The 22,078-nt window shown below is 39.9% G+C and overlaps 1 protein-coding gene across 1 annotated transcript in view; it reads left to right on the top strand.

Moving 5' to 3' along the window:
• The window catches only part of ANKRD55 (ankyrin repeat domain 55), a 48,200-nt gene that overhangs the window by 8,222 nt on the left and 17,900 nt on the right, over positions 1–22,078 (top strand). Inside the window, 5 exon segments of the mRNA XM_032676267.1 lie at positions 1,056–1,186; position 1,446; positions 3,267–3,375; positions 6,187–6,247; positions 9,893–10,021. Of these exon segments, the coding sequence (XP_032532158.1) occupies positions 1,056–1,186; position 1,446; positions 3,267–3,375; positions 6,187–6,247; positions 9,893–10,021 (431 nt within the window).

Raw genomic sequence — 22,078 nt, 5'->3', positions numbered from 1 at the left:
AAATACTCTCAGTCTGGATCTTTAAGGGGAGAGGGACTAGATCCAAAGGCTGGGGTGGAGTGGGTGGAGATGGGCTGATCAGCAAATAGAAGTATTTCATCTCTAGAATTAACTTGTTTGCTACGCTGTACATACAAATGTGACTAAAGACGAGTTGTGCAATGCAAAACACACAGCTCGTCCTGCACGTCTGTCAGAGTCTGTGTGACCTCAGGTTGAGTAGCACATTTCCTCAGCAGTCTCACTGAATCCAGTAAGAATAATTATTCTTCAGTTGTGTCTGAAGTTTCTAATAGTCTTATAATTTCTAATTTTCATGTTAACTTCTATATTCCCAGCTTAGTAATTTTAAATTGGTTTGTTAGATTCTGCAGGAAAATCTCTTGCTGTTTTTCAGCAGTTAACAGACTGGAAGGAAGAGGAAGCAATTAAATGACATCCTAATACTTTGTGATGAGAGTCAAGTATTAGGTTTGAATGTGGATTTCAGTTTTTTTACAACATAGAAATTGTTTGCAGAATAATAAAAAAGTTCTTAAGAAAACAGAAAAGAAAATATCCTAAACAAATCCAGTGTTCAAATTAGGTTGTTGTCTACATAAAGCACCAACTGGCACACATATACCTTTGCAAGGGACAGGGCTTGATTTCATAATTGTTTTGAATACACAGGGAAAGAACAAAGCTGGCATTTGAGAAGATTAGCCAAGCACTATATCTGGCTACTAGTCATTCTGAAGACTATCAGCATCCAAAATGGTGTACAAAACCAAAAGCTCATTTGGGGAATTTGTCAACAGAAAAGCACTTTTTCCTACAGAGGAAGAGTTAATGAGGCAAAGCTTTTGCTAATGAAGTCACACTCTTTTTAAACTTGGTGGTCAGTAAGTGGCATAGCAGTTACTTCCTGCTTACAAAAAGCTGAGTACAACTGTTGGACAGTTGCCAGAGGAAGAATTTGTTAATTTGCCAGTGTTAACATTAGCAAATAAGAAACTGTATTTTACGGCTTTGACAAAATAAAAATTGTAAAAAAATTTGGCTTTCTTCCCCAGGTTGCACCCCTTTGATGCATGCTGTGTCAGGACGCCAGGTTGATACAGTGAAGCTTCTGTTGAAGATGGGAGGCAATATTAATACTCAAGATGCCTATGGACGTACCAGTTTATCTCTGGTAACTTATCTGGTACCAAGACTTGGGGGAGAAGGATGGAGTGAAGAGAGTAAATATGCAGACCAAAAGAGATTTCTGTTTATACTACAGAAGGAAAAAAAGTGCAAAACATTTGGTTCTAGACAACAGTGGGATTGTTTTTTAAACTTTACTATGATGCAAAGCTGGAGCAATGATTATTAGAAGAGGATCAGGACTCCTGTCAGATCCTGTCCTTTCTCTTTCAGGCTGTAAAATCAGTGCATGGTATGAGGATCTCAGTAGGATCCAGGGTCCTCTGTGTGGTTTCAAGAAAATCACTTATTTTCTGTGCACTGGAAAGTCCTCTCTTGTTCTTAATATGCAGACAAACTTCTCTCCCTCCCACAGTCAGCAGCAGATATTTATGCTCCAATGGGGGCATTCCTGTCTCGAATTCTGGTGGTCAGCAGGCTGGTGTTCCTGCACACCACATAAGCCAGGGCATTGCTTCTTTTCACTGTAGTGCTGGACTTTGCCTGGCCAGGTTGAGAACTGAAGTTCAGGGTGCTGCAAGTTCCAAATATTCAGATCGTAAGCAGTCCAATCCCCTGATCAACCTACATACAAGTGACAGTAGGGGCAGACACCTCACTGATACTTTTGGGAAGGGAGATGTGGCACACCTTTCTGAAGCAACAAGGATGGTCCTCTTCTCCTTAGTCTTTTACTCCTTGCAGAAGGTAATTCAGGTTTCAGAGAGAGAATGGGGACCAAGTTAGCTAAGCAGAGTGGGCTTCCATTATTATTTGGACAGGAAGAAGGAATTTTCACCTATGCTGCATAGTATGAGTTATGGCTGGATGACTGCCAACCCATTTAAACAGGTACTGTGGCAGCCTAATTAAATGACATCCCTTGCACCTAGTTTCTTCCTGAAAATTCAGGATAAAAACAATGCTTCTGCTTAGCTTTGCAATGCTTAGCCTAAAAATAAGCATAGAAAATAGCAAAACAGGCAGTCTCATCCAGTGCAAGGAGCATGCCACACTTACTTGAGAAAAAACATTTCCTCTGCTAGATATTTCCAAAAAATTCCATAATTAGTGTCATGCTCCTTTTTTCCTTCCTCCTTTCCTGGAGGAGAAAAAAAAATTCTTTGGAAAAAAAAGAAATTACTGGAATAGATTTAAACCACCCAGGCTTAGAAGTTTCCATTTCTGTTTCTGTGATGGATATAACCAGAGATCTAGGGAGCATTTGGCTGTGATGTCTGTCCAGACTGACATGTCAGTCCAGAACTGAATTCAGCAGAGCTGCACAGTCACAATCACATGCAGGATTTGGTGGTCTTGTACTTCCACTAAGAGCTCCAACAGGCATGTACTGATTGCACCATTCCACACCATTTCCATAAAAATGCTACTAATGCCAATCCAATATAGCTCATATAGGAGGGAATGGTCTTTACCGACTGCCTGTGGAGATTTTAGCAAAACACTCAAACTGATGCTTGATTTCCCTGGGACTGAAAGATTTTTGCAGTTACAACTTACAACCAGACTGTTTACTTGCTTTTATGCTAGGGTGATCAATAGACGGTTTTAGTCCAAGAACTGATTCATCCTGTCTGTTTTGGTGCTGCTTTCAGTCTAACATTGTCACAAACACAAACTTTCGAAACAACGTTCATAAGACCACATTCTGAGGTTTTTACTAGTGATTTGCCATCCCTGCTAAGATCTCACAAAAGAAATGAGATTAAATGTGCATGTTCTTGGTTTAATCTAGCATAATTGTATTCCCATGCAAGAATATGTGTAGCATTTGCTAGTGATACAGGAATTAGCAGTGTTTTAATCACTGTTTAGGCAGTCAGTACTTGCCACAGCTGCAGAAAAAAACAAAGTACAGTGTAAATGAAACACCTCACCTTATCAGAGAAATGAATGACCAAGCTAGTTTGAGACCTGGGCTCTAAAGGGAACCATTCTCAGTGCTGAGAAACCTCAACCGGTGGAAAAAATTTCTGCTGTCAGAAATGGCTGCAGTCACACACAGATGCCAGCACCAACAAGAAAAGATTTGGCCTGATGCATTTCCCTTTCCTCTTTACATGCTCTTCCTTTTTAAGGCTGGCTGGAAGGCTGTGTCAGCTTGCTCAGGAACGGTGCTAAGCAGAACATACCTGACAAAAATGGGAGGTTGCCACTACATGCTGCAACTGCAGAACCTGACGTGAGGTATGTCCCAGGGTCCCACAGCTTTTGCTGGCTGAATCTCAACAGGTAGTCAGCAACCTAAGGAGAGCCCATGTCAGGAGGAATAGCTGTGACAGCTAAACTTGTATGTGACTTGCTGCTTTATTCAGTGGTTATCATGAAGAGGGTAGAGAGGAGGAAAAACATTGTACCACACTTGTGTACCAGAGATCGATGGCCAAGTAAAGTGAGGAGTCTGGTTTAAGATCATGAGAGCTGGAAAGGGGTAAAAATATTATAACAGAGGTTGAAACCCTGGTTATCCCCCACCCAACTACCTTTCTGCTACCTCATCATATGAAATATTACAAGAAGCTACTTCTCTGGACTTCTCCTCTGAGTAGAATGGCAAACATGAGAAAAATTTTCCACACCACAACCTCTTTGAGAGCCCCTTCTTATAAAGGGGAAGTTGAAGATTAGTGGTCTGGCTCATTTTTAACTACTTTTACTGAAAGTGGAGTAAAAACTATGGAGTGTCTTCACAAGAACTCTTAAAGATTCTCTTTGTCTCATTCCAGCCTGTTACAATAGGAAAGTTTAACAAATTTTGAGTTGTACATCTGAATAAATTCACTCAAAAAACTCTCCTAAGTAAAGAGGGATGGGAAGACATTAGAGACAGGTAAAATATTCAGTAGATGCAAAATTTTCATGTGACTTAATCACTGAGTCTACAGTTTTGCTGCTGTCACCATATCATACCAGCCCAGACCCTGCGCATTTCTGCTGACCTGCTCTCCAGCCTTTTTTACTAGCTTTATTAATTTTCTACATTATCATTCCTTTTCATGCATCACTTGGAGAGAACAGTTTGAGATTTCTGCAAAAGTACAGATCACTATCATTAAACAAAGCCAACACAGAAAGAAGGCAATGTTTGTACAACATGGCACATGCTGCTACTTGAAAGGGAACAGTAATCTGCTTTCCCAGCAGCACATTGGATTCCTTGAAGGTTTTTCAGGTTCTCCATGGGTACAGGAAGACCTTTCTTTGCTCTACACAGCAGTTTACCAGTTGATAAATTCCTTTTCCTCTGTATTTTCACTGGTTTGCCCCATCAGCCCTGTATCAGATTCTAAAACTATGTGATAAATGGGTTTTACAAGCATATTATGGTTATCTCACTTTCTTTCTGCTCAGTAGTCCATTTTTACCAGGGCCTGTTTTCAGGCACTGAATTTCTGAGATTTTGAGTGATTGTGCTAAACGGCCACAAAATCTCTCTTCCCTTTTACAAACATTTACCAGACTAATCACAGCAATCCTAAAGTGTTCTCCTTTTCAGAGTTCCTATAGTATTACTCCATTCAGAAAAGGAGGTGTAACATCTCTTTTCCACAAGTATTTGTATCCACATGCAGAAGTATTTGAAGTCAAAGCAAAATCCCTACACTGGGATCTACCAAATGATCACTCTTTAGGTATTTTCTGCATTAAAAAAGCCTGACTGGACTTTTGGCACCCAAAGAAGGTGTTAACAATGAAGAATCTTTTCAGCTGCAGAATGGCAGCTTATACTTTTGAATAATTTACATATCTAGTTCTTTCTTACTGGTAGGGGAGAACAAATTTGACATGCAACATCCTCAGCTTGATCTGATCTACACATCTGAGCACAGTTCAATCCAGAAAATATACTGAAAGTTGTTGAAGATTGACCTGAGGAAAAGCAGCAAAGTTTTTCATTGCGTCTCCTATGCATGGGGATGAATGAAGGGTTGTATACATTAGTCTGTGTGTTCTCTGTACATTTATCAGACTTCTTTCCTTTACACCTCATCATCTTAATTTCCTTGCAAAAGAGCATGCCTTTTTAATGTCCATGTTTTGAATATTTCTAGCAAATTCACAACCTCCAGATGAGCCACAGAATTGCACAATGATCCCCTAGGATATATTCTTCCTCTTGCTAGAATCATAAGAACTGTACATTCATGTTAGGATGTGTGCTGTTTGGCTTTGTTACAGCCTGTAACAGTATGGTGTTTTCCATTTCCATGGTCCAACCATGTACATGATCCAAACACTTAGCCTCCGACTATAAAACACAACCATCTTTGCCAAACTTATAGTGGTTTCAGAACATCTTCACAGGATACCAAAAGGAAGAGAAAAGTAAAATCCATGAAGTGTTAAAAATATTATTGCACTTGAATAATATTTCATGTAACTACTTTATTGTTACTATTCCCTCCACCAGAGGGGAGTGTTTGTAGTTCGATATTCAGTAAAATATGAGCCCATGCATTGCTCTGTTTTATACGATAATAATGGCCCTATTACAGAGACATACTGTGAGGCCTTGTAAAATACTAGGGTCTGTGTGCGTAAACATACCGTAAGCATTGTATACACACGCACATACCCGCAAATGTGTACACTACATCACATTTCTTCAAGAGTTAAACAGAGTGAAAAATCCTTGCAGAAGCTGGCATTTCTGTTAGTTTAAGACATTATAAAATAGGTTGACAGTAAATTGCTAAGCTACCAAAAACTGCACATGTGTATAGTATTACACACCCTGATTCTAGCCTGGCAATCAGCACAAGAATTATTCCTAGTGGATCTGCTTTTAATTCCCAGCACTAAACTTTCATTGTTACAATAAGTTACGTAGTCCTGTTTGTTTTTCTCACATGACAAAGCTTAGACCAAAGATTCTGACCTGTGCCCATCACTGATACTGATTTTTCACAAAATTGCACATTTTGTTTTTTAAAAATCTGTCAGTTTTTCAAGTTTAGTCAGGAGTACAGCACACTGACTGTGTCGTTGCTTCCACAGGCTTCTGAGCATGCTTCTGCAGCAGTCAAATCTTACTGAAATTAATCATCAGGCCAACGAGGTGAGTGAGCTTGTTCTACAAGTCACAGTCCCAGGCTCTGGGGGCTTAGAAGTCATTCTGTCCAGAAAGAGTCCACTGTACAATCACTTTTATGATGAGACTATGCATTAGTCAAAAATATCTATAATGCTTTTGCTGAACTCTGCAAAGTATTATCTCATTTTTCCTACTATATGCCATGCACCTATAGACTAATAAACCATCTCCATATACAGGCAGCTATGAAGTACCTTGAATCAGTCACCTACCAAGACAGTAATTGCCTTTGATTCTTCTGCAGTTAGACACTGGACTGAATCTCCAGCTTTACCAATCCTAAGCGTTCAAGGCCAGGTTGGATGGAGCTCTGAGTAACCTGGTCTAGTGGAAGATGTCTCTGCTCATGGCAGGGAGGTTGGAACAAGATACTCTCCAAACCATTCTGTGACTCTATGATTCCTTGATCCCATCATTCAACTACTGATCTCAGGAAAAGTATCAAAGAGCTGGTATTACACAGAACAGCCATGGAACTACAAAATTTATGCTGTCCTGTGATCCATACAGAATTATGTCCTGTGTGTATATCTGTAGGGTACATAGGGGACTATTAACTTCCCACATATATTTTTCTCCAAAGAGAGAAGCCAAGACACAAGAGAGATTCTGAGAGTCTTTTCATGTTTCACTTCATTCTAACAATTGCTCAAGTACATGTCTCTTCTCCACAGTGCCAGAATGGCCAGAGGGCTGTTATTATTTCCTCTTCCTTATCCATTGGAACGTTTGCACACCCTCCTCACAGCATCCTAAACCAGACATATGCTTTGTCTTGGTGTAGAATTATGTTGCTAATGAATTGTGTGAAACAGTGGGTCATAATTTCAAGCTGTAGTGCTTTGCTGTAATGCATTGCTACATGCAATTTGGAACTTTTAGTCCATCTCACTGTCATTTGGCACTGACAATGTATTTGTTCAAGAGTCAGTACTAAGCCCTGAATACTCATGCTTTCTGAAAAATGTGGATCCTCACAAAGGATTGCAGCTAATAGAGCTGTTCTCTTGGGATAAGTAAAACACTTACGTTTTCCCATCTGACACTTGGAAAAGACACCCTGATGAATGCATGAACACATAAACAGTAAGAAATACATCTAGAAGTTTCATAGTTTCCACAACTGTGGCTTTCTATGGGTTTACTTACGAAGCCTGTGAGATGACAACGTGAAGAAACATTCCTTGAAAAAGCCTTGAATCTGGGCAAATCTGTATTTCTCACTGCCATTTCTTGGTTTTTGTGCTTTTATGTCCCCCATTGCTCCTTATTTTTTATGTCCTTATTGCATCCTTATGTTTGACTGTCTCACCGTTAAGATTATATTATGCTGGACCTTCAACTTTGACAGTTTTGACATCACTTTCATGCTTCCTCTCACAGTGGTGTACCTACAGATGCCACTCAAGGGTGGTAACACTATGCACAAATCAAACGGTGCGGGCTAGACAGCCAGACAGCTGTTGCCTGCTGTAGAAGGCCCACGTATGTGAGCTCCTGCTACAAACAGCTCAATGCACTTTGCTCAGTTGGGTGCTCCAAAAGGACAGAGTACTAGAAAGGATGTAGAGAACGAAACAGGAAGCTCTGTCTGAATCCTTGGTACTGCCACATGGCAAGTGTCAGACGCAAGAGTAGTTTGAAAAAGGATATACAACAAAAGGAACAGAAAAAGGACTACAAAGATGATAATAGTTATAGAGCAGCTTCCTTTCATGAGCAGGCTAACAACTAGAACAAACAAGCTGCAATAGGACTTTCAACCTGGCAACTGTGTCAAAGGGACAATATAAACCCATGGTAACATAAATTGCATAGAGAAGATGAAAAGAGATTGATTACTAAATGGAAGGTTTTTTCATATAGAATTACAGGAACACCTACAGAAATTACCAGGTAGTGGTTTCAAAGAAAAATAAACAGTTTTTCAGAAAATGCATGACCCTGTGGAGGTCTGTGGAGGTCTAAATGTCATAGGAAATCTTTAGCCTGATTACCAAATATTAAATGGCAGTATGCTGTCAAGCCTTATTTCTTATATTTTTGCATCTGCTACTGACCTGTTTGAGCTGTGTCCCTGTACTAGGGACATCTTTGCACCGTACCCACAGTTTTAAACTCTTATGTTACAGCTGATTCTGGCGATTACCACAGTAGAAACAGAAAGAAAGTTGATTTTTCAAGGATCTTCTTTGTCCATATCAAGAGAGAGAGAGAGAGGATGACAAAAAGCTGGCCTGGTACACTGTAGCTTCTCCTTTTTCAGTGATTTTTCCTATTCTCCAGGACCAGCAATGAGTACCAGTTTCCCACCTGGGAATCATTTAAGTGAAGCCTCATATCACTCATTCATATCACTCAAATACTGAGCGTCCATCAACAGTACTAAGTCCCTTGTGTCAAAATCTTGGACTTCTGACATCATTGGCAGACCTCCCATTAATTTCAGTTAGAGTAGGAGTTTACCCTCAATTTTGGTTTTACAAAACCAAATTAACCCCCATGATTAAGCTTTGCAAACCATAAGTAAAACCAAAACTGCTCTTGTTCAACCGCTCTGTTTCATCATCACTCAGACTTAAGCCACCTGGGGGCTTAGAAGATACTTGATGAATGAGAGAAATTAATGTTAAGGCATTCAAGCTTTTAGTCAGAAAATCGCTGCAAACAACCCCCACTATTAGTGCACTGATAAGCTGTCTGTATCAATGTGTTATAGCTCATAATTTACCTGAGTTGTTATCAATTGGCTTTACAGGGTTCTATTTCAAGTTTTAATTTCTTTTCCACTTTTATAATTTTGGAAACCAAACAAGAGCCTTGAAATACATTTTTCCCACTAAGAGAGAGTAAACAACACCTGCCCAAAACAAAATGTAACCACACCTGAAAAACACTAGCAATTTTTAATAAACACAATAAATGAATAAATTTATCTAGAAAATCTTCATTATTATGGATATAGAATAAAATATAGGTTTATGTAACAATGCTCATGGTGTAAATACAGGCCATGAATTCTCCGATCTACCGAGACTGACTGGATGCAGCTAAGATGGAATAAAAATGCAGGTGAATAGCTTATCATTCACTTTGTTTTCTCTCAAAACAGTAAATATAAGACATTTATATTGTGACTTTTTTGTTGACATCACTGTGTCAGTTCTTTATCTTGCTGACTAGTGCCAGCTACAGTACTAGCTTACAATGTTTATTTTGTATCAAAGATAAGACCAAACATAAATATCACACTGTATAATGTCAAAGCACCAGTCTAAAGCAGGCTTTTCACACAGGATCCAGGTTGAGTGGTGAGAAACTGTCTGCCAGCCATCGTGGGCCTGACCAAGCACTGTTTATAACATGATATAGTCATGTACAGAGGAAGCATTTGTATTTGTATCTATTTTGTATAATAACTCCAAAAAGCTCATTGCTTGGTTCCCCCTTAACCACTCCCTTGATTCAGAAGCTGCTGCTAATTATTTCAAATCAAGATGGAGAGGGAACCATCCTGGATGGTTTCACAACTGCCTAGCTTATCTATAGAGACTTGAAGGGTGCTCCTGTGAGCAACAGTAATTTCACCTCTGGGCTTGTGGCTTGCAGGGAATGACTTCACTCCACTGGGCTGCTTTCCACAACAGACCCCAGCACACCCAGACTCTGCTGCACAAGGAAGCAGACCCAGCTCTGGGGGACAAGGACTTCAAAACGGCTCTGCACTGGGTGGTACAGGTGAGCCGCTGGGATGTTTACTGACCCGAGCTGGTTATTGTAGTGTCCCAAATACTCCTGAGAAAATTTTGGCTCTGAGATGAGGAAAATGGATGCTAGGAATGCCCACTAAGCCCCAGTATTTTGCAAGCGGTTACAAATCGAGGATCTAGCATCTTCTTTGGAGAGCAAGGCATACTTAATGTAGGCTTAGCACTGTTGCCCTAAACAAAGTTATTATGTATCTCACTGGGACTATGGGTATGCTTCATGTTGAACGCATGCCTAATTTTTTTAAACTAAATCAGGTTTGCAGAAATCAGCAGGTTAAATAGTCTTGGCAAAGACCGTTGGGAATAAAATAATGTAAACATAAGTTAAAACACGTTTGAACAACTACAGCTGTGGAATAATTAGCTGAAGGGCTGAAACCCTACTTCTCTGGGGAGTGAGGAAGACAAACGCATTTCCTACTGAGCTGTATGTTTCTATCTCCTATGCAAAAAAAATTGTCAAATACTCAGGCCATCATTAGAGAACCAAACCATAGGTTTAATCTGATATGAAACACTGTACTATGTAGTTGGTAGTAAGTGATCTAAAATACAGCATAATTTGCTAAGTTTTGCCTAGTTTACTGCAGGAAACTTTCCAGATGAAATCGTATGTTTTTACTTGCTGACTCGATGTAGCAAGTTCTGGTATCAGTGTCCAAAATACCTGCACAACAGATAAGCAGAAATAGAACTTGCACAGAAATCCAGTAACATTTTCATACAGTGAATAAATATGTGTATCCTCACCTTTTGGTCTAAGTTTACTCTTCTTAAAAAAAGTGTCAACAAAGAAATTTAAAGGCTCTGAACTGCCACATGCTGTATTTGTAAAGGGATAAGGACATTTAGAACAAACCATCTGTTTCCTTCAACCACAGCCTCCCACAGATGGTTAACATGCAATGGGCTCAACTTCTGTTTTTCTGAAATAGAGGTATATTTTGGCCTCTGCAACAGGTATTGTTTCAATTCTTCTTTAATCCTAATCAATCTTAATCTTCTTTAATCCAATCAATTGGAATTGCTATTTGCCTTAGGAGACTAAAGATATCTACTCTATCTGTTGTACATTTTTACCAGGCTTATTCCAGTTCCGGCTGCTTCCAGTGGGAAATCTCTGAAACTCATGTGAGCTCCTGCATGCTAGACAGTGGTCTGTATCACAGTCCTGGGTATGAGCTGTCCCTCCAACAGAAAGACAAAAGACAATCCCCTTAGAGTTCCCCTCCTTCCTTAATCATTCCCTGATTCTGTATTTTGTACATTTTATTATTTAATTCCACCATTAACTCCCATCCCCGTCTTTCTCTCACAGTATGTGCAGAATAACTCTTGAGAAACAGGAAAATGGACTGCACAGAACCCACTTGGCCTCAGGTAGAGGCAAATCACAAATCTCTCTTCTTTCTCCCTTTAAGCTGCTCACAGAAATCAAGAGGAAATGTGCAGGATGACCCCCCACTTTTTTTTCTTGAGAGATTCTTGCCATGAAACCTTATAAATTGCTTCTTCTATCCACATACTTCTCCACATTCTAGGTCCAGAAGGGGCAATTGAAATACCAGAGCATGAAATAGATCTGTTAATATTTCTCTTACTCTAGCTTGGCCAAGAAATAAAAACACTTTCAGTCAGCACGCTCTGCTGCCCTATTAGACTCTAGAGATTTAAATACTGTGGACAGGCACGACTTTCTCTGCTGTGATGGAGAACAGAACAACAGCTCTGCTGGATGGGATCATCATTATGTCTAATAGCCTCCTCTATGGCAGCTGGAAAGGGGATATTTTTCCTTTAAGAATTGTATAAATATCTTTAGAGAACAAGAGACTCACAGAGCTCAAGCAGCACCAGCTGCGGTGGTTATTTTCAGCTGAATAGGGCCCAGTGTTTAATTTCATTTTTTAAAAAATGCAGTAAGGGGAAGACCAGGCACTGCAGCGAAACTTATTTCATAAGTTGCAGGAAAGAGTCAGTTTATGCAAACTGGGCTGAAACATAGAGCAGGGCCACATAAAAACCGTTACCCACCATTCAAAACCAAATTCTTGCGCATGGGGCATGTTTCATATGAAGTCATTGCTCCTTGCTGGCCGTTTCAAAGACCATGTGTTTGTGGCTTTGTCTTCCGTCAGACATCATGGGCTGATCAGTCCCAGCCGTGCAACCAGACAGACCTTGTCTACAGCAAGGTCTGCTCTTTTGAAAAGCTCAAACCTCCTGCCACTCAGATTCACATCTTCAGAGCAAATGTGTCACATCGGTGGCAAAACCACTGATCACAACTGTTTGAAGTGAGAATATCTCATGCCACATTTTTTACACATGCAGTAATGTTAAGAGCTGGTGCAGACATGGCTATTAGAAGTGTCTCGGGAGGTATTTCTCTCCTTTCACTGCAGCCAGCATTAATTACTGTAATGAAAAGGAAACACACCTTTGTAACAAAAAACTGTTAACTGATACTGGAACAAAGTCTAAAGCCATTCTTACCATTCTAGATAATGGTATAGTTCAAATCCTAGTAAAATATAGTGTATACTCTACTGCATATACTATCATACCACTTACTATTGTACTGTAATAGTATTATTAGTACCTTGGAAATAGCCTGAGAAGGTCTGGAAGCTTCCTACATTGCCTTGACAGTTGACATTATTTTTACCAGAATTTTCTTTGTCTCTTTCTCAAAGACTCTGGCTCCCAAAGTCATATGATTATGTAAAAATATCAGCTTTCAGATAAAGAATAAACAAAGATTTCTTCTAAAGTGAAAAATCCAACCCTCCAGGGATAAAAAGAAAGCAACTAAAAAGAAGCCATTCAAAATAATATTCTGCCATGTGGATCTGTGCTTCTGATTTTTTAATAGGCTGCTTTGTAGTACAAAGTTTAAAAAAATTAGGAACCTACATATCTGCTCCATAGCAACAATGCAATTATTTAATTCCCCACCTGAGAACAGAGTGAAATACTTGTAGACTTCAAACACACTGTAAAAGAAAAGCATAGGTAATTATTCATTTGTGTTTGGCTGAGCAAGCATTGCAGCTTCTCTGTAATTACTTGGAAAGTGAGAGCACACTTAAGTGTCAAGGTCTCTAGGAATAAATCTCTCTGTTGCTGGCGGGCATCTCGAAGACACAGCTGGCCACACATCCAGAGCAGAGGAAGGGGCCAGGGAAGGCAGCAGTGGCTCAGGATCTCTTCCAAGGGATCACTGCTCTCCTTCTCTCTGCCCAGCACCCCGTTCTTTAATGTGGGCTGCATACAGTGGAGGAATTCAGAGAGACTTCCAAAGACTTCTTGAAACTTAGATTGGCCAGAAAAGGTGCATTTGCTAAGCATTTCTTTCACTGCAAAATCATGCTTATTTTCTCCTTGTTTCATGCAGTTTTCTAGAGATTTCTTGAAAGGGAGAGTAGTGATTTCCTTGTTCACTAAGCTTTAAAAACAATTTTGAATATTAACAAACAAAACAAAAAAAGATTCAATTTGCATTTTTTAACCATACCCTTAAGAAACCTCTTTCTTGTGTAAATACTGTCATTCCAGCAATGGTACAGCTGTTGCTGATGGAGGCCTTGCATAGCAGCAGGGCTCTACAAAGTGAGCTGTCAAGTGCAAAACAAGAAAGAAGAGAGTTTGGAAAGAGTTTTGAGTAAGAAATAAACTTGTTTCAATACCGTCAGAAGCTTTTTCCATAAAGTGCCCTAAATATTTGTGTCAGTGTCTGTGATAGTGAATTAAATGTGCCTGAGTGTTGGCTCTGGCACTGAGGCCAACCATCACGGGACCTGTGTCCCTACTCCTAAACTCTTTTTTCTCTAAAACAGGATGGTCATATGCAGACCACCTACTGGAAATGGTCTGTGGCCCATGCTAGCTCCGGGAACTGGTAGGGAAAGTGTTAATTGACCCGAGACAAAACAATGCCAGTGAAAATTTTAAGAATTTTATGGTACGGACAACTGAGTTTCAATGCTTAGGGATGCTCCCTAGTGCTACTTAGCTTTTTATATAGCTGCAACCTATTTCTTCACTTTATGACAGTTTGTAAGCCAAAGGTCCTTTTGTGATTTCTATATGGTACAGCAGTATTGATATAAAAGCTCACCAGTACAACCAGATAACGAAAAAATGCCTTTACTGAAATAATTGACTGATGAACAGTAAACTCTTCAAGTATGAACGTGCCATTGACGATGTAATTATACATGCCAATCAGATTTCTGAGGTAATCAATTGAAGAACTCCCACTGAGCTTAGCAGGAGTTTGTCTCAGGCAAAGCCTGTATGTAAGTACAGTATAATTGCAAGACCTCTTCCTAGCACACAGTACATGTGTAACTCCACAAGTGGATGCCAGAATGTGAGTAATGCACATGCACTACACTTTTTTCATATCTACACTGTATATCTGATCTCCTGTGCCTGACAAAAGGCACTGTAAGACAAATGCTTCCATTTCTCTGATAAAATTAATCCTTATTCTACTGCAGAATTTTAAAATTATGTCTTTTTCAAAGCCTGTAAACATCTCATCCAGAGAAATCAGTCCTCACAACAATGTGATAGCAAGGGAAACTTGCCAAGCAATTTTAGTCATAGTCTTTTGTGGTGAGTTCACCTTGGCTGAACGCCAGGTGCCCACCCAGCCACTCTATCCCTCCCCTTCTCAGCTAGACAGGGGAGAGAGTAAGGTGGGAGAAGAAAACAACACAAATCGTGGATGTGATAAGGCAGTTTATATTGATACAAAAAAAAGAAAGCAAAAGCAGCGTGCGCACGCACAAAGCAGGAGCCAGCAGTTAATCTCTGCGTCCCATCAGCAGCGATGGTTGGCCATTTCTCTGAGAAGCAGGGCTCCAGCACACTAATGGTGGTCAGCAGGCAGCCATCAGAGACAATGAGTGCCTCCGGTCCTGCTCCTTGCCTCAGCTTTTATATCTGGGTTGACGTCATGTGGTATGGAATATCCCCTTGGTCAGTGTGGGTCAGCTGGCCTACTTGTGTCCCCTCCCAGGAGCTCGCCCTCAATTGAATGTTACAGTGCTGTGCTCAGCAGTAGCCAAAACATGGATGTGTTATCAACACTCCTCTAGCTACCAGTGCAGAGCTACTATGGGGAAATAAATTCTGGCTCAGCCAGACCCACCACATCATTTACATAGTAAGTCATACACACTTACAGTAGAAGACTCCAAGTGAAATAAATTCTGAGAGGATTGGCTAGTATTTCAGGCAGTGATTTTTTTGAGCAAACAGAAGGTAAGAAAGACAGGGACGTATGATAACCGTAAGTAGAGTCATGCCTCCATGACTGCCTTTGTCATTTGGTAGCTTTTTCCAACACCCACTAAGGCTGCTAAGAGGATAAATATTTAAAAAACGTTGTCCTCTATCTGTACCAGAGGTAGCAGTGCTCTGAGGACCACAGGACAAAGTATCCTGTACAACAAAAATAACAACAGATTCTCTTTCCAAGAGTACCACAGAGTCAAGCAAAGCTGTGACACTCTTAAGTCTGCAACAGAAGCTGTCTCGGTGGGTGTGTAAGACTGGAGCATTAGGGGGAGGAGAAGACAAATGAGCTTCTGTGAGCTGACTGAGTCTCACCAATATTACTACAGCGGTGTCAATAGGGTTGTTGTTAATTTATGTTGGTTTGCCATCAGAAAGACACCCTGGGAAGTACCTGGGCTGCATCCAGGGAACCTTTGTCTCTGTTCTCTCAGCGTAGAGAAACCATAGGGTGCTCTGAATATTTGCACACTTCTCCACTGCTAATGCAGCCATCCAGCAGCCAGGGAATGACAGCAGTCAAGGGAGAGTGAGGGTGTTTCCATTCCTTAGCTTTCTCTAGTCTGGAGTACAGAGGGGGAAATGCTGAAAGTCCTTAACACATGGGAGAAAGCTCCCATGCATTCAAAACTCTTCAGCAACCCCAGCCGCCACTTTAAGGACATTTCTCACTGCACTGTTAGCTGCAGACTAAGAGCAACATTATGCCTCTGCTTTTAAGTTTGGCATTCTCCATGTTTAAAACAGCATACTGCATCTACAGCAAGATAGGGGCATGTTGTTCTGATATCTGATCCCAACCTGACATATCCTTATGGCTGATGCATTGTTTGTCTTGCTCTGATTCTAAGACGAAATTCTAAATTCATGTTACAATTAAGATAATAACTGATACAGAGAGGTAATTACATGATACACTGCTTCGGTGTTCTGAAACATGAACATGAGGAAAATGGCACTTCAGTGAAATTAATCACATAAGAGAAAACAACTGTTTTGGAGGAATAGTTCAGTTTTGCCAGTGTAGCTGTAACTAAACACATGGTTTCTGCCAGCATACCCTTTAGTCAAAGACCTAGACTTTTCAAGACCCAGTCAACAGATCCACATAATAAAAATATGGAATGGCTTTTCCTTTAGGTGAATACTGAATTTCAGAAACAAAAAAAAAAAAAAAAGGAAAAAAAATTACTTTGAAAGGAAATATGTATTTACCAATGTCATAGCCTCAACTGGAGTTATAAAGTAAAAAGTCCACAGACAAGTTATTTGTTCAAATTTTGCTATGTGTTGCTCAAACAATATTTGAAATTGTTACTTTATTTCAGCCAAGGAGGAAAATATCTTCATTTTGTTTGGCTGATTTATTTTCCAATGGCTCTACTGGCATTACAGTCAATTTCATATTAAAATACTCTATGTGTGTCTGTCTATGAAGGATAAGAGGAAAGATAAAAGGGCTTGGATTCTATAATAAAACTCAAACAGCACCCAATGATGCACATAGATGGTTTCCAGGAGGAAGCCAGAAGTACTTATGCAAATGTTATTTAACCTGTAGTAATTTATTTTATTTTTTTATAAAAGTGAGTTACCTCCCAGAGTAATACAATGGGAATAGTACTTGTTTGTTGCTGCAGAAAGGAGTGAAATAATGGTTAAAATCTCAAGCCATTCAGGGTCAGAGCAGAGAACCTCAAAGAGAAAGTCAAGCTTCAAATTTGTGGGTGTGCAATTGAAAGAGGAAAGAATGTAGAACAGGAAAAACAGGCAGGCCTGAAGTGCAATGCTAATGATAAGACACAACATCAAGAGCTGCTGGTGGGGAATTTCTATCCAGTAAAGCTGGCTATAGATACAGGAAGGCTTTAAACTGCACACTAATACAAGGTGACAGGAAATATGGGAGAACTAATACAACCTAACCACATAATCTCCATAGGCATTTTCTTGGAAGAAAAATATTTTGGCCAGGTTTCCTGAAAACCGTTAAATGGTCCATGGCTTGTCCCTCTTCCCTTCCCACCTCTACATTACTGGTAGCCGGCTTAGCAGACTCCTTTCACATGACTCTCCTCTTTGGCATCAAATTACCTAGTTTACTAGAGTATTCTGAAAACAGGAAAAAATTTGCCCTCTATACAGTGCAGTGAGCAAGGAAAACACTGTAATACTTAAGACCGAAGACTTGATAGAATGAAATGCAATGTTATGGTTATGGTAGAATATTACATAAGTGACAATAAACTTTCCAAGTAAAATTTTTCTTCTATATATCAGTTGGACATAGAAAAGGCTGAAGTATAAGAACCACAGCTGTAGTAACAATGATGATAAATGAATTGAGCAGGCATAGGTGAAAGAAGTGCCAAAACCAGAAAAGCGTCCTCCTCATGGTACTTGAGGCAGTAGATACCTCCTGAAGTATTATTTTCTTGTTTAGAAAGCAGTGAGAGATGTGACTGTCCAAAGTTTGACTTTTTATTAACCAACCTATAGAAAATGGAGTTATAACCAAGTGTGAGAACTAAATACGCTATTAGTGAATTTGCTGTTTGTCACTGTCTGGAAATGACACAAATCTCAGACAAAAGGTTGCATAAGGCACAAAGAGAGTTTTTCTTACAAAGGCTTGTAGATCAAAGCTTTAGGATATTTCTTCTTCATAAAGTAAGTTTAATTGAGATAAGTGATCTAAGGAAGAAAAGTTCACTAAGCAGAATGAATCATGGGTGGAAGCAGATAAAGGTGTGAAATGGGACAGAAGTTTAACAAAACCTGAGGGGGGGTGCCCCTGCAGAACTGTATAGAAATAGGTAGCAAAAAGGACTGATTATCTCTGAGAACATTGTTGAAAACAATTTGAAAGGTTTTGTAAGGTTACAAAAACATGTAATTTTCCTATGGTAAATTTACTACTGAACATCCTGGTCTAACAATAGTACTGTGGTAAATTTACCACTGGAACACCACATTTTTGGTGACCACAACTCAAAGCTATCAATCTAAGAATAAGGGCAGCGTAAGCATTTTAGGAGAATTTTGTGTGCAATTTAAAAGAGCCAAGATGAATGTAAATATAAGAAGGCATTCCTAAGAAGAGAGAACTGGAAAGCTACAGAGCTGTTGGCCAGAGATTTTGTTCAGCAGAAGGTTCAAATATTAGCAGATATCCTTTGTTTACTTAGAAAATGGAATTAACAGTTTGATTGAATTGTTAAAATGGGTCAGAAATTTCATAGCCATATTCAAAGCAATTATTGCTTCCTCAGATAAGATGCTATTAGATATAGCATGTCAGTTTCTCAGTTTAATCCCATGCAGTACAACACAAAAATACTGAAAAAGTACCAGCAAGATAAAGTTCATCCCATGGTAGAGAAACCTTGTTAAGCATGTGGCAAAGTAGAGTAATCATTAAAAGTCTAATTGTTTGTCCCTTTCCAGTTTGAACAGTACATGCGAGTTTAATCCCAATGAATGACATCAATAGCACGATTTTTATAAGCACAGCCTGCTACAATGGAACCAGAATTCAGTCCAAAGATAGGTGTGCCAGAAGGGAAGAATAAGGAATAATGCAATCAAAATCAACCAGGGACTTCTGTCACACATCATATACTCTCTATCAGCCACATTCAGGACAGTTCAAATAATCTTTGGAGATGAACATCTCATAGAGAGTCCAACAAGGGATTTATCATATGAATATTTTTATTTGTTCCATAACAAGGTGATGGAATACAGAACACATATATAACCCACAGTTAGAACCAAATTACTGGGACAGCAAGCACTTCATGGATCGGAATGAAACTCAAAATTATTTTGATAAATTTTAGGAATTACCTGAAATTACTAAGATAACACTGTATACAGAACTGTGAAAAATTAAAGCTCTTAGTACAAAATTAAGAGTAATAGATTAGTAGATTACAAAAGTGAATAGGAGTTTAAGTTATAGTGTTGATATAAATCTAACATAATTCTGGAACATATTAACAGAAGTATGGTACATGTGGGCTACAGGAAGTAGCAATGTCATTTTCAGTGTCAGGAGAGGAGCCTCAGCTGGATAGTTGCATTGTTTGGAGTGCCATGATTGAAAAAAAGCTGTAGACAAACTGGAAACAGGCCTAAAGTATGGACCAAGTATGATAAGTGGATTGGAAATATTGACCTGCCCAGAGAGGCTGAAATGGTTTGTTTAGTCTAGAAAATGGAAGCTTGGTGGGAGGCAGAACAGTGTGTAAATGTTTAAATTGCAGTAGGAATAGTGGGAATTGTCTTATGTGAATGCTAAGAGTTGTGCAAGAACACTGAGGAACTGAAACTGTAGGTGTAGGATGTGAAATTTGGACTTATCAAGACAGTATAAAACCAGAGGAATAGCAGTGTCACAATAATATGAATACAGATATAGTAAGATGCTAATGTTAACCATTTTTTATATCAAAACTGACTTAGAGATGGATGGTAATAGATAGATATTTATAGTGGTGATGCCTTGTGTGTTGTAAACTTAACTTTCACCTTAAATTCAAACCTAATAGGGGAGGTATTCCAAGGAGGAGACTCCAAGTTAACAATCTTCAAACAGCTACAGTGAGAGACAGATTCCAGGTAAATCTTCAAACTAGACTCGAAGATCATTCCATAGATCCCTCTCCCGAAGCACTTTGGCAATATATTAAAAATAGCATCCTACAGTCCTCTGAAGAATCCTTAGGGTTCTCCTTCAAGAAAAACAAGGACTGGTTTGATGAAAACAATCAAGAGATCCAGGAATTGTTGATAAAAAAGAGAACTACCCACTAAGCAGACCTTGCTCAGCTATCTTGTCATGTAAGAAAAGCAGCCTTTTGTCTTGCATGCAGCAAGCTCCACAGAAACTTCGAGACATCCAGAACAAGTGGTAGATCAATCTAGCAGAAAAGATTCAATTATGTGCAGATTTGGGTGATTACAGAGGATTCTATGAGTCTTTGAAAGCAGTGTACGGACCTACACACCAGGTTCAAAGCCCTTTTACTCAGTGCAGATGGTCAAACACTTCTGACAGATAAAATTTCCATTCTGAATTGATGGTCTGAACATTTTCAGACTCTTTTCAGTACCAACCATGTAGTTCAAGGCTCAGTAATGCAGTACATTACACAACAACCAGCGAAGAATGAATTGGATATTGCCCCTACTATGGGGGAAACTCTTAAGGCCATACAGCAAGTGAAAATTGGCAAGGCAGCTGGGGTTGATGGAATTCCACCTGAAATCTGGAAGCATGGGGGCCAAGCACTCCATGCTAAATTTCACAAATTTGTGGTGCACTGTTGGGAACTAGGTGAACTACCATCAGACCTTTGTGATGCAGTCATCACCACTTTGTATAAGAAGAAAGGAATTAAATCAGACTGCTCAAATTACCGTGGTATTACTCTGCTCTCCATTGCTGGCAAAATCCTTGCAAGAATACTTTTGAACAGATTAATACCCACTATAGCAGAAGAACTTCTACCTGAAAGCCAGTGTGGCTTCAGAGCCAACAGGAGTACCACAGACATGGTATTTGTTCTCAGACAACTGCAAGAGAAGTGGAGGGAACAGAACAAAGGTCTCTATGTAACTTTTTTGATTTTGCCAAAGCTTTTGATACTGTGAGTAGAAAAGGTCTGTGGTAGATTTTGGAACGATTAGGATGTCCCCCCAGGTTCCTCAAAATGATCATTTTGCTTCATGAGGATCAGCATGGCCAAGTCAGATATGGTGATGCACTTTCTGAGCCCTTTCTAATAACCAACAGTGTGAAACAAGGCTGTGTTCTCGCACCAGCCCTATTCACAATCTTCTTCAGCATGATGTTCCAGAGGGCCACAGCAGACCTTGATGAAGAAAACGGTATCTACATCCAAAGCTGTATCGATGGAAGCCTATTCAACCTAAGGTGACTGAAGGCCCATCCTAAGACTTTAAATCATCTTGTCCATGAGCTGCTTTATGCTGACAATGCTGCCCTCGTTGCCCACACAGAAGCAGCTCTGCAGCGTTTGACATCCTGCTTTGCAGATGTTGCTGAGCTCTTTGGGCTGGAAGTCAGCCTGAAGAAGGCAGAAGTTTTCTGCCAACCTGCACCTCAGGAAGTCTTCCATCATCCCCCCATCATCACTGGCCAATCAGAGCTCAAGTCAGTCCAGCAGTTTAATTATCTGGGAAGCATCATCTCCTCGGATGGTAAGATTGATGGAGAGATAGACAAGAGGTTAGCAAAGGCATATAGAGCTTTCGGAAAACTCCATAAAAGAGTTTGGTGTAATAAACACCTGAAGAAAAGCACAAAGATCAGTGTTTACAGAGCCATTGTGCTGTCTACTCTTTTATATAGATCCAAATCATGAGTCATCTACTGCCACCACTTGCAATTCTTAGAACGCTTCCATCAACGCTGTCTCCGTTCAATCCTACACATCCACTGGTCAGATTATGTGACCAATACATCTGTTCTAGAACAAGCAGCAGTCACAAGCATTGAGGCCATGTTGCTGAGAACACAGCTGCATTGGGCAGGACACGTCTCCAGGATGAAGGACCACCGCCTCCCTAAGATCCTGCTTTATGGTGAACTTGCCACTGGCTGCCGCATGAGAGGAGCCCCGAAGAGGAGATACAAGGACTCCCTGAAACAACATCTCAGCCTTGGCCATATTGATCATCATAACTGGTC

This window comes from Chiroxiphia lanceolata, chromosome Z, assembly GCF_009829145.1.
Source record: "Chiroxiphia lanceolata isolate bChiLan1 chromosome Z, bChiLan1.pri, whole genome shotgun sequence".
Lineage (NCBI taxonomy): Eukaryota > Metazoa > Chordata > Aves > Passeriformes > Pipridae > Chiroxiphia > Chiroxiphia lanceolata.
This window is presented reverse-complemented; position numbering and strand designations above follow the sequence as displayed.